Source organism: Mastigoproctus giganteus, chromosome 3 (genome assembly GCF_048544385.1).
Source record: "Mastigoproctus giganteus isolate SK-2022 chromosome 3, ASM4854438v1, whole genome shotgun sequence".
Taxonomy (NCBI): domain Eukaryota; kingdom Metazoa; phylum Arthropoda; class Arachnida; order Uropygi; family Thelyphonidae; genus Mastigoproctus; species Mastigoproctus giganteus.
Genome location: NC_143577.1, coordinates 227,773,344 through 227,786,897, shown reverse-complemented (window position 1 = coordinate 227,786,897; position 13,554 = coordinate 227,773,344). Strand labels below are relative to the sequence as shown.

The 13,554-nt window shown below is 34.2% G+C and overlaps 1 protein-coding gene across 1 annotated transcript in view; it reads right to left on the bottom strand.

The window, feature by feature from the left end:
- Window positions 1-13,286, bottom strand: part of LOC150088808 (E3 ubiquitin-protein ligase RNF115-like) — a 166,114-nt gene extending 152,828 nt beyond the window's left edge. The window contains exon 1 of the mRNA XM_090370911.1: window positions 12,975-13,286. Coding sequence (XP_090227037.1) covers window positions 12,975-13,067 — 93 coding nt within the window. The 5' untranslated portion in view covers window positions 13,068-13,286. The remainder of the gene's footprint in view (window positions 1-12,974) is intronic.
- Window positions 13,287-13,554: the final 268 nt, after the last annotated feature.

Genomic DNA, 13,554 nt, shown 5'->3' with positions numbered 1-13,554 from the left:
TATTTTTTTATGCATTTATATTTTTGAACTGCAAAGAAGGTACTGAAAAAAAAAAAAAAAAAAAATAGTCCCCAGCTATATAAAGTTTGGGAAACAGTAGCACAAGTCACTTGTAAGCCTTCTTAAAAATACAAATCACTGCAAAGCCTATTTATAAATTAGGGCCAATGTTTAAACTTTAATCCCTTTGAAAAGCAGGTAATTAATACTATAGACATAATATAGCTTACAGTATTTCATGAATGTGGTGTAGATGCATTTTATTAGATGCATTTTATGCATCTAATAAAATAATTGATGCATTTTATTGATGCATTTTATGCATCAATTATCTGCCACATCTGAGTTAGCACACAACGGCATTACATTAGGCTATGATTTAACTTCTCAAAAACACTAGTATATTGGATTCCCAAGAAAATTTTACTAAATTAATAATGGCAACATTACAAATGCATTTACACCAGGACTCCATAAATGTCAGGAATCTATATCTGGTTTCGGAAATGGTGTTTTAGCATTGTAAAAGTTCCTCCCCATCTTTTAAAACATGAACTATTCATTGCTTTAAATATCATTCATTTCATGAGTTTGGCAGCCTAAATTTAATAACGTGTATGTCATCTGCATATTCTGAGAAGTTTATAGTCATTAATTTAAAGTTGTAGAACTGCAGTTTGTAGCCTTCAACACATGTATATTTTAAATTTACATAAGTTTTATGGAATTGAGTTTAGTAAAATAAATGCTGCATTAGCTTGGTCACTTGCTATTTTATATTCACATCATAAATAAAGATAATAAGCAGTTGGCAAAATTGGTGGTTAATGCCTTGGCGAAATATTTTGCCAAAATAAAATTCAGCTTGAAAGTAATTTTTAAATGATACAGTGTATATATTATTTAATTTATTGAACTTTGCAACAACATAAAAACTTGTTACCTGCATTTGTAGTGTTCTGCTGCATTATTTGAATGTGACTGAAGTTGGGTGCAAGTGCTACATGCACATAAGTATATATAACTATCCTGATTTTACTAAGTAAGGTGAGCTTTAATTTGTGATGTCATTTTTCAAATTATTAGGTATCCAACAATCCATTTTGGATTATATTTTAGAAAGTTTCTCACTGTAATTTCGAGAGTTTAGTGTCAAACAACGTTAACTACAAAATCATTTTGTAGTAAACGTTTTTGTAATTAACCAAGAAAAAGTCATTTGACATTTTCTTTGTTTACCAGAAATGTGCTTATAGCCCAAGCTAACCTGTAAAGTACTAGAGAGATACAGTTCTACGACATGATATGCATTGTTAATTTGTATAAAGTAAAACTAAAGTTGTCTCAAAACAAAAATTGCATTTTTGTTTTGAAATTGTAGTTACTTTGTTTGACACTAAATCCTCAATTCATAATAGGCCATTGACATGGACAAGGAGGAAAAAAAACTCTGGTGCAAAGAATTGAAAGAAGACAGCAGCTAAAGAAATAGAAAAGCAAAAACAAATGGGACAGTTAAATAAGTATCAGTGCCTTAAAGATTGGAAGATTCTTTGGCTTCATTTTGTTCCAGGGCTAGTCCTTGCAATCCACATCATGTGCAGAAAACTGAAAATAAGCAGGTCACAGCAGGAAGATTCAAATGCATCCTAAGTTCTTTGAGCTGGTGCAAATCCATTGCAATCATCAGTGATGATTGCAATGGATTTGCACCAGCAAATTAAAAAGAGGAGCCAGCATCGGTAGTATCTTCTTCTTCTACCTCTATGGAAATGGATGATGATCATGACAGAAGATTATTCTGCTTCCTCACATTCATCAAGTGATCCTCAGCCAAAAATAACAGATAAAGTAAGAAAAATTCTTACAAAACTTGGACCAATCCAAAGAACGAATATAATTTATCCAAAAAAACGAGAGAAAATTTCAGCAGCAATCAGTGCAGAAAATTAAGCAAGTCTGAAAAAGTGCAGAGATGTTTGGTTATTATATTCTCTTAACCTTAACAGTGTCCATTATTATATTTAAATCTGGAAATATTATTTTGAATAGTTAATTTCTAAACATGGTTGTTCAAATTGGCAAAAATTTTATAAACACATGAAACTTTGTTGGCCTATCTAAATAATTATAAAAGATGGATGGAATTTAAGAAATCTCTTAAAAACAAAAGTACTATTGACTATGAAAATGAAAACTTGCATGAAACTCAAATAGCAATCAATGGTAGGCAGTTTTAGAAAGAATAATATAAATAATGAAATTTTAAGGAAACTGTTTAGCTTTTACATGGTTCTTTAGATCTGGTGAGTATGGGCTTGGCACACCCAGGGTCCTGAGCTGGATATCATCATTCTTCTCTTTCTTGGTGATTCCCTTCCCTTTTACTCTCTCTCTCTCTCTCTCTCTCTCTCTCTCTCTCTCTCTCTCTCTCTCTCTCTCAGGGTAATTCAGAAATTTTTTTTTGGCTGGTGCAGTATAAGCCTCAGGCTTCCTTGCACCATATGGCTAATAATAAGAACAATAATTAAATAATGGTAATTTTTTGAAATTTGTTGAGCTATTTGAAAAATTTGGAAAGAGGCTACAAAAAAGAGTTGCAAAAATGCATCATTACTTGCTCTCTGTAACAGTACAGTGGTTTCATCAGTTTCCACTCATTTTGGAGCAGTTTGGGTTCAAGTCCTGTTGTAGACTGAAGGAATTTCTAACGGCTACTTCAATCAGGGTTGCAGTTAACTGATCTCAGGTGGAAGGAGTGGGTTTATTCTCATGATTTAGTTTAATCAAATCTGTTGAAGCCCTAAATACCTCAATCAAGTCCCTATGCACAGGATCAAGTCTTCACACACAACTGAATTCTCACTCTGTTGGAATAATTCTTTATGCCAATAACAAACTTTGTTGCTCTTCATTGCGCCTTTTCCAACAGATCCATATCCTTCTTGATATTAAGTCTCTTACACTGTGTATATTATATAATTGGCTCTTTTGTCCTTACTAGAAAAATTCCTGTGTGTCATAGATAAAACTATATGAAGTTCACTCACATGCTGAGAGAACTTCACATAGAGGACTACTGCCAGAGGTGAATTAATGAAATGCTGGCCATAGACAGAACTTTTCAAAGAGGCAGCATGGTTAAGTTTTTGATTTGCTGTGAGAACACTTTAATATAGGGAAAACAAGAAACTACCTGCCCCACAGTAAAACAGAACACCTATCATTATCTTCAAGATAAAAGATTTTTTCTACAGCTACAGAATTAATTGAAGAGGTAGAAATTGCAGAAGTATTTGAGCCTGTTGAAAGGATAAGAATCCAACATATAAACCAGCATTTTAGTTATGAGAGCATGAACCTATTCTGGATCCTCAAAACAAATTTGAAGTCTTTGATTTTATGCTGGATGACACCTATCTTTTACAGAATTAATACATTGTCTCAATTACAAATGTACTGTAAAATATTTCAGTTCCTATATATGATATTCCTGCTTTAAAATTATGTGATCCAATGATGTGTTAAAGAGTTCTCAAGTGTTACGTTCAGCATGGACAGATGGAAGTTATTCTAACACAAATGCTTTAGAATTGAACAATGAGCGTCCAAACTTGTGCAGCTTATTATCAGAAGAACTATTCCCTTTAACGGTTATAAATTATGTTAACAAAAATAATTAAATCAATATTTGCCCAATGTTTTTATTTCTTTGAGAATTTCAGCAGTGCCTATGGTCAGTAGTGAATATCATTTTCTAAATTAAAATTTATTAAAAATAAATAAATGTTCTTTTTATAATCTGGAACAACCACATTGGTCAGAGGAGATTATAAGTAATCATTTTGACAATGAATATTATCAACCATATTTAGCAGTCATGTTAGCTCAAATCACTCAACTCCAATGCATGTACTACTGCATTTCACAGGACAGGTTAGTGGAATTAGCTAAGTTGGAATTGTCAACTGACCATGAGAGAACATCATTATTTTGCAAATATAAAAATTAGGCATGTAAATTTATAATAAATACAGGAAATGTACACACATTGGCCAAAAAAATAGGAACATTTGTATTAAGACAGTAACAGACAGAAGAAATGCAAATAGATACAAAGAAAACTGTGATATGGGATGGCGATGTGTTACCTTGTTGAGTACAAAGACTGACCAGGCTGTTCGACTGCAGTAATCTAAAGGCAGAATGGGGAAAACCCATGATCTATCAGATTTTGAAAAAGGCCTTATTGTGAGTGCACTTGGCACGAGCCATGGTTCAAGAAACAAAAGACATAACTAGTTTCTCAAAAGCATCCATATCAAAGGTTTATGATGACTGGAAAGCAAGTTGTTCTTCCACATCTCAAAGGCATAAATGTGGCAGAAAAACAGTACTTCATGAGCAAAGCCATACTCTGAGGAGGGTTGTATGGAAAAATAGAACATCCACTGTGCAGAAAATAACATATGAATTCAACCAGGCTCACAACTGCTCTATTTCAACCTGTATCATGACAGGGAATTGAAGAAATTGGGTATTGGCAGTCACCTGACTATTTGGAAACCACCTGTTTCACAGTAAATCAAAAAATATCTATTTGTAGTTGTGCCGAGAATGTCATGATTGGACAGTAGAACAATGGAAGAAAGTTATGTGGTCAGATGAATCATAATACACTTTGCTTTGCATGTGAACCAAGAAAGGTTGGGAACCTCTGCTCTAATGCCTCTTGTGCTTGTGGTTTTCATTAAAAAAAAAAAAAAAACCGTAGCTGTACTTAATTTTTATTGTGGCCACCTTGTTTCAACATGAACTCAGAAATTCTGGTGGCCTTTTGATCTTCATGTGAGCACAATCTCCATACATTCAACCAATTTCACTACTGCTGACAGAAATTTCAGAGCTTCTGTGAAAAGTAGACAAGGTCTTAACAGGACTGACATGAGAAACATTTAAAAATCAATGAGGTGGTTATTCTTCCACATGCCTGGAGAAGAGTTAAATCAAGAACTGCATTTTAAAAAAAATAAGGACTGGGCCGAAAGCCTTGTGACCCAGCCCTTAGGCAGGTTTAGAGATTATTAATATTGATGTGTCCCTTAATGGTTTCATACATCAGTGCCTTTGCCTTTGGTCAGTGGTTACCGATGATACGGGGGTCTCGGCAGATAAAATTCTCCTTATTCGATCAGATATTTTAATTGTATCTATCATTTATCTTTTGGCCTTTTAGTTCACAAATCCAGCAACATGAAAGCACAGGCATCAAAAGAGCCATCACTACAAAAGTATATGATACTACTGAGGTTACCTCAGAAACATCATATACTTTTTTAGTGATTCCAAAAATAATTTCATTCTGTTTCAATGGAAAAGCTGTTTTTTAAGTGAGTAGTTTGTAATTATTGCCTATTGATCCACTTGCTTGCACATTTTCAAATACCTAATCATAGAAATTTGTTATATAAACACCCTTGCAGCTTGACGAAACATACAAAATATTACGCCTTCAAGTGTCACATTGACTCGTTCAATAAATTTCTCAAATTTTTAAAAGAAAAATTATGGCAAAAAATTAACTTGGAAAAAATTATCTTTAAAAAGGACTAAATAACCATGGCAGTCATTTTGACCTCCACAGTTAAAATACTGATTTTGGATTAGCTGTGATTGTCCATTAATTCCAGTTGTTTTAAAGTAACAGTTTCAATCAATGAAAAAAATTAAAAATGCTAATACCCTTGAAACTTTGGTGATTCAACTTCAATTACATTTCAAGTCGTGACTAGTTATATTACCGAAGCACATAATGGAAAGAAAAGCTACCCGAGGTACTATAGTTTCAAAATAGTTGCCATATGCATATGCACCAAATATATAATAATCACTAGTACTTAAATGACACAGAAAAATGAATGAAATTCATACACATTAAGAACTATATCAATTTTTTTCTGTAATACTTCAAGAAAACTATGACCTAAAACTAAAAGATTAAGATTACTTAGTGGCAAAACTACTATATTTCTATTTACACCACTGTGGGAGGGGATGCCAATGGTTAGTTCTGTGGAAAACTATAAATTCTGCCCCCCCTCCATGCCAGATTCCAAAATAGCACTCACACATGTGACCACTGTTTGCAATCTGGTAATGGAGGGGGGGGCACAATTTATAGTTTTTCCGCTGATTACTAATATGTCAAGAATACTGGAAGAATTTTACAAGGATGATGCTAGATGATGATGATGATGCATACTGAAAATTTAGTATTAGTAGTGGCAAATTATACAAGAAAGCAGGCTTATAGAACATCAGCTAAATAAAAACTACCCACTTCAGATGTACAACTACCTCAAGAGTTTGTCTAGTTCTCCCTTGAATTTATTCAAACTACCCATTTCCACAACAGCAGATGGAAGTCTGTTCCAACAATCAACCACACACTGGCTGAAGGCAAACTTCTGCACATCCATTCTATCTCAATTTTAATTTATGCACGCTCAAAGTACACAGTCTCAGCAAGAGGAAGAATGCCATCAACATTTAATCCATTCAAGGCTTTAAATGCCTCAATCAGATCTCCTTGCAGTGCCCAGCCTCCAGATGCTGCAATTTGCAGAAGTGAAACCTTTCTTGGTAAGAGCAACCCTTTGTTCCCTTTACCAATCTCATTGACCTTCTCTGTACCCATTCCAGCAGATCTACATCCTTCCTAAAATGAAGTCTTCAGAACTGTATACAGTACTCAAAATGCAGCCTAACCACTGCCTTGTACAAAGGGATAATCACCTCCTTATGCTTGCTAGCAAAGATCCTGTATATCATTGACAAAACCCCATCAGCTATCATGGCAGGATGTCTGCACTGCTCAAAGAACTTCACATCTCACCACAAAGTTACCATCAGATCTTTTGGTATGTTTGGTAACTCTTTTGGTAACATATCACACAGTTGGTATGTTAATTTGGGATTACTGCTACCCATATGCAGTACCTTGCATTTGTCAATGTTAAACCTGGACTGCCATTTCTCAGCCCACTGACCCAATTTTCCTAAATCTTGTTGCAATAGCTTCTCTGATTAACTTGTTAACCACCTACCAGCCTTTGTATCATCTGCAAATGCTGACATTAGGAACAATATACCTTCATCAATATCATTAATAAATACTGAAAACAAGGCTAGACTTCCCCAGGGTTCAGTGCTGATGCTGTTTTCACACCAGGCACCAAACCATGGGGAAATCAACTAATAACGTTAGTTCACGAAGAGTAGTGCCCGTTGATAATCACTTCTCTCACTCAACCATCCCTTCATCAATAGCCATAACTTGTCCTTAATGCCACATTGCTCCAGTTTGTACAGCAGTCTTTTATGTGCAATAGTATCAAAAGCTTTCCTCAAATCCAAATATATGATATCAAACATTTTTTGCATCTAATTCTTTGGTCACTGCATCATAGTAACCAATCAGATAGCTTAGACAAGACTGCCCCTTAACAAATCCATGCTGACTGCAGTATAATTACATTCCTGTCCAAATGGTCCTGCATTATTCTTTAACCAGTGACTCCATTATTTTCTCTGGAACAGATGTTATGCTAGGAAGTCTATAATTACTCGTCACTTTTTGATTCTCCTTGTGAATTTTGGATACACTTACACTTCTCCAATCCATAGGGATCTACTCTAAATCCAAAGATTATGGTTAACAGTTTGTTTACCTCCTTTGCTACCTTGCTTAATATAATTGGACTGATCCCATCCAACCCAGGCCCCTTTTTATGCTTAGCTTCAACAATTTCTCTTCCACTTTCCTTTCAGTTATCACAAAATCATTTAGCTTCCCATTACAGTTTGATAAAGTTCTGGCATCCCCTTCCTAAAGAGTAATTTATATCTACCATAGACTTCTGTATCTCTGATAACTTATATGCATCCCATGTTTTTTTTTCTTTTCTGCCACAAATTTCATCAGTTCATCTGACATCTATTTAGGTGTAAGCCTTGAACAGTATTTCTTGGTTGGTATGAAATGCCTAGTAGTTTCTATGAATATTTCTCTGAATGCTTCCCATTTAGAATTTGATGTCGGTAACATCATCAGTTGGTCCCACTACATAGAATTTAAAAACTGTCTGAGACCACTGTAGTCACCCTTACGAAAGCAAAGCCTTTCTCTTTACCCTTAATAGTAGTTACATCTTTAAGTAAATTCCACATCATACATTGTGATCAGTGCTACCCAGTGGGTCTTTTACCTGCAGATTCTTAATACGTGAAGATTGCTATTGATAACCAGATCAAGAATTCTCTTTCTTGGTGTTGTCTCTATAACATGATTCTGCAGAAAACAGTCATCCAATAAATCCACAAAATCTTGCTGGTGCATGAGTAACCAAACCACAAATTCCAGTCAACGTGTGGGAAGTTAAAATCTCCCACGAGACATTCTGATTTACTGGCCCACTCTATTTCTCTGTACAGTTGTCTAGTATACTGGGATTCATCACAGTCATTAAGCTTACAGTACACTCCTACTCTCATTTCCCAACTTATGTCACACCAAGCTAACTCAACAGTGCACTGGCCACCCATGTCATTTGGATGCATTGTCTTAGATTTAATATGCTTCTTAACTAGGAGCATAATCCCCCCCCCCTCCTGTCTGTTCTTGTATTCTGTACTCCCAATATTCAAATTCAGCATTGCTCATGTCTGAGTGACACCATGTGTCTGATATTGACTAAAATGTGTGCATGTGATGACTTAATCAGTACTTCAAATTCATCAAATTTATTTATAATGCTTCTAACATTAGTGTACATACAAGTATACACCTTTTCTTACTCTTAGTCGTCCAAATACAGCTCAAGTATTTTCTTGTTCTGTAATGACTGGCAGCTGCGCTTGAAATCCCCGACAGCTTGCTTTTCAGGCTGCTGCATGTTCCTACAGATGCAGTGCAAGAATCGCTTTCACCTATGATTGTGGCTCTAGTTAAATCTATTAGTCTGTGTATTCCCCAAAGCTAGCAGTTTTCTGACCTGCCTATCACTGCTGCAAAAGCATCAGTAATTATTGTTGCACTCCTTCTATTTAAGTGTATCCCATTGTTGCAAAAACAGTCTCTCCTGTTAACAAGTTTTTTTTTTTTTTTTTTTGATTTGGTAGTTGTTGGCGCATCGGCTTCTGTGGCCATAATGCACCTCCCAAGGTTTTTGCAGTACTTTGATCCAAGCCCGAGGCGGGAATCGAACCCGCGACCTTTGGGTTGCCGGGCAGGTACTTTACCCACTCGGCTAGCCCGGTCGGCTCTGTTAACAAGTACAAACCATACTGAGAAAAATTCTACCCCATGAGCTTTGCACATTCTCCCCAGGAACAAATTAACTGACAATGCTCTCGACACGTACTCCCTCCTATCATGTCTGGGCAGAATTGCAGGCACTTTCAAATTCAATCCTAACTTGTGACTTTTTCTCAACGCTGCCCTGTACTTGTTAATTAAGTACTTTCATCTCCTACTCTTAATATCATTAGTACCAACGTATACAACGCTATCACCTTCTGTGCCTTTAAAAGATGATAGCTGCTCTCTATGACATTTACTTTTGCCCCTGACAGAGATATACTGGCCCTATTCCTCTTGCACAATATATTTCCCAGACAATAGAGTGACAATAAATACCTCAAATCTTATAGTTTAAACAAACTTGAGTTCTCGCATTAGTTTAACTGAATGTGGGAAAACCCTTTGACTGATTTGTCTGCAGTGTGGAAAACATTTTGCATGTAAAGCCATTTTGGATGTAAAAAGCCATGCAATCCCTGCTTAAGACCAAATAATTCAACCATGCTTGGAAAAAGCACAAAGAAAAATTTTCTAATTGGTTATAGAATTCAAACCTATATTTTCCTCCAGACTAATTGATCATAATAGTAGTTGTAATGGCAAATGATGCAAGAAAGCAAGCTTATATAGCATCGGCCAAAAAAAAAAAAAAAAATCCTACACACTTCACCCATCCATACCCTCCAAGAATTTGTCTAGTTCTTCACTGAATTTATTCAAACCATCTTCTTCCACAACAACCATCCACTTCCACCATGACTAGTGGGCTGTTGTTGTTATTTGGTTTTTAGGAGCATTAGCAACTAAGGCCATATTGCTCCATGATATGCGGTGGTCATTCCCTGACCTTTCTGCATCTTCTGTATTTGGTGGTGACGGGCTCGAACCCCGGTCTAATCAAGAAGCATGTGCTACGCACTACTGCTCCTTCCCACCTGGCTACGGAGGCGCCTGACTAGTGGGCAAGTAGCAAACTGAATATATCACAAGGCATATAGAAGTTCTTTAATAAAACTATTTTATGGCACAATTCCTAATATAGTATTATAACTGTTCTTTTAATACGATCAATTTTTTTTCATTTATGAGACATAAGTTGGGGCAACTTCTAGGAGAGAGCATGCTGAACATGGAAGGAAACTGCACGTTAGGCAGTTCCCTCTGTTCAGTGCATTCAATCCTACTGATTAAAAAATTTCTTAATACTATCTATTTGGGCAGCAAAAAGGTATAATTCTATAATACTCTTGCCAATGCTTTTAAAATTCTGTACCTCACTCCTTTTAAATACCTGATTTGTTAAGATTAGTCATAGGAACACAAGCATAGGTGCAGTCCTTGGACTTAGTTACAGTTCCAGTTCTTAAAAATGTGTCACAAGTCAAAATTGATTTTCACACAGAAACAACGATATAACATTTCTGATCAAGGGTTCGATATGCAATATTTTATAAAAGTGAATGAAAATATTAGATTTGGTAATTGTATTCCTACTATAGTAGAAATGATTCAAATGCCCTCCTGTAAACTTTGTTTACAGGAGGGCATTTGAATCATTTCACTCTATCAAAATTTCATCCTAATGAATGATTTTAACAAAATCATTATTTGTTCAGGTTCTTCTAAACTTTTCTAATACACAGAATCAGTGATTTCTGCTTTATTTAATTTAAAAATTTGATTTTAAAATCAACATTATATATATAATATCACAAACTACATACTAAAAAATAAAAATTTAAAACGTAAAACTAAAAAAAACAAAATTCTAAATATTTGTTCAGGATTATCGTTTATAAATCATAGTTTATTTATAAGAAATACAGTGCCAAATAAAATTTTAAACAATCACACATTCATAAATATGGTATAGTACATAATTTTCATATATTAATTTCTCTTTTTAACGTTTAACTCTTTTTTTGTTCATTAATATGATAATGTGTAGGTTGGAATTGTACTAAGTTAAATTAAATTACTAATTCTAATGGTTTATTTCGATGATTGAGTGAATATTTTATTCATAGAATGTTCCTTGAACAAAAGACTAGAAATGATATAAGCACAAGGCCTCTTTTGCTATATCCGCTTTGATAATTTTTAAAAATTCTTATTTGGGGGGGGGGGGGGCGAGAAGAGAAGAAAATAACTAATGATGATCATACCTTTTTTTTCTGTGTGCATGTGTATGTTAAAAGGTGGCAGTATGCAGAACCATTGCATACCAGAGAAAGAGAAATAATTTGTGCATAAATAACCATTTTAAAATATGACAAATGTAATGAACGGCATGGAATTCTTTTGCAACAATTTTATAACTTCCATTTTTTTTAAATTTATTTATGTTTTTTTTTTTCTGGCAAATCGTCCCATAGTTGCATTTACAACATGGGTATACATCATTATTTTAATATAAAATATTTTCTTTTATTTTAAATTGAATGCACTTTAGGCATAGGTAGATTATGCCTAAAACTATTTGCTGTACTGCATTTTTCATCAAAATAATTTAATTCAAATACATCATAAAGCACTGATAACGAAGGCAGTTGTCTAATGATATGGAAATCTTTTTGCTATAATGAAATTTTTGTAAAAATGGTATTCATTGTAATGGGATTTCCTATATTATAATTTCATCAATCTATTATTACTGGTATCACTTTTCTCCATGAATATAATGACTTCTTTTATATTTCTTTACAACACTGCTTGAGCACCAACCTTTCCTCTTAACAGATATTTTCAAGGAGGAAAGGAATAAACCACAAATTCTTAAAAATTGTAAAAATAACACTGCCATTTAGCACTGGATAGCAGACTGGCTGAATGACATGTTTCGTTGTATACAAAACCAGTAGCAAAATTGAGTCAGCATCATGCTCTAAGTGTATTTTTAAACCTTTAAAAATATCATGATTTGACTTTTTAAACGATTTTCGTGTATGTAAATTTTATTTTAATTTTATATTTCCTACATTGGTAATGTATTTGTTTTGTTTGGTGGAATGTAATAATAATAAACGTGATGGTCACAGTGCCTTTACTCATAACATCAGCTGGAATTGAAGAGTGGCGTAAATCGAGAACCACCTATATTCATATATATTCAATTTTTCCAAGAGGAAACGGTGCTTGTACTTGCATAATTCATTTCAAAGTAGTCCGGAGACTAATTTTAAACGAAATTTCCCATTCCTCTGATTACTTTCTTTACGTGATACTGCACTTTATATCACTAGCAGTTACTATAAGCTATAAACATCAAGTAATATCTTAATGTTTATTTTTGAATAAAATGGAATATGTAAAAATCAAAAATTAACGTTTTTCCTATTTCACGAGTGTTATTCCACATTCATCAAAGCTATTTTACAATACAATGTTCAATAAATATTATACTTTTTTTTGGTATAAACTGCTGCATAATCGTATTAAAAGGCAACAGAGCACTGTTAGGCCGAGACACCAACCGTGTACTTGACCCATTGGTGACTAATGCACGAGGACAGGGTGATTTCCCTTTAAACGGTTAGGTGTACGTGTGTGGGCTGTTTTCCATTACAGTAACATTGTGAATTCTGAAAGAAAGCAAAATTAATATTTAACTTACAGGTATCACAGGATTGACTTCATCTTTGCATTGATGGCAGAAAAACCGAGAATCCGGGACAACAGCATCAATTTCTACTGCTGCTTCTGCCATATTTTGACAGCCGTTAGTCTCGGTCTTCACATCTAAGATTTATGGCATCGGTAAAAAAACACAAAGAACCCGCTTGATATATAACTGTATATTTGTGATGGTAACTTCCCAGGCTTGTATTACTGAAATAAAAATTTTGACTACCTAATCAAATTAATAACCTGCCTTCATCTTACGAATTTCATCACTAAATACAAAATATACCTAAACTCCTTCTCTAGCAACTGCCATCTACAATACAAGAATCCCGAAAAATATCGAAGTACCATACTTCAGAGTTTCACAAAACATTTCTTTAATACATAAAATTTTGATAATAATATAAAATAATAAAACACTCTGTTATCTATATCAAATTACTAGAATGTCAATAAACATTTCAATAATAGAATGAAAACATGCTTTTAGGTTTTTGCCTATATATGAACAAAATCACGAAAATTCACAGCTGTTCTTTGATATTTTAACAGGAATTTTAAGTTTCCGA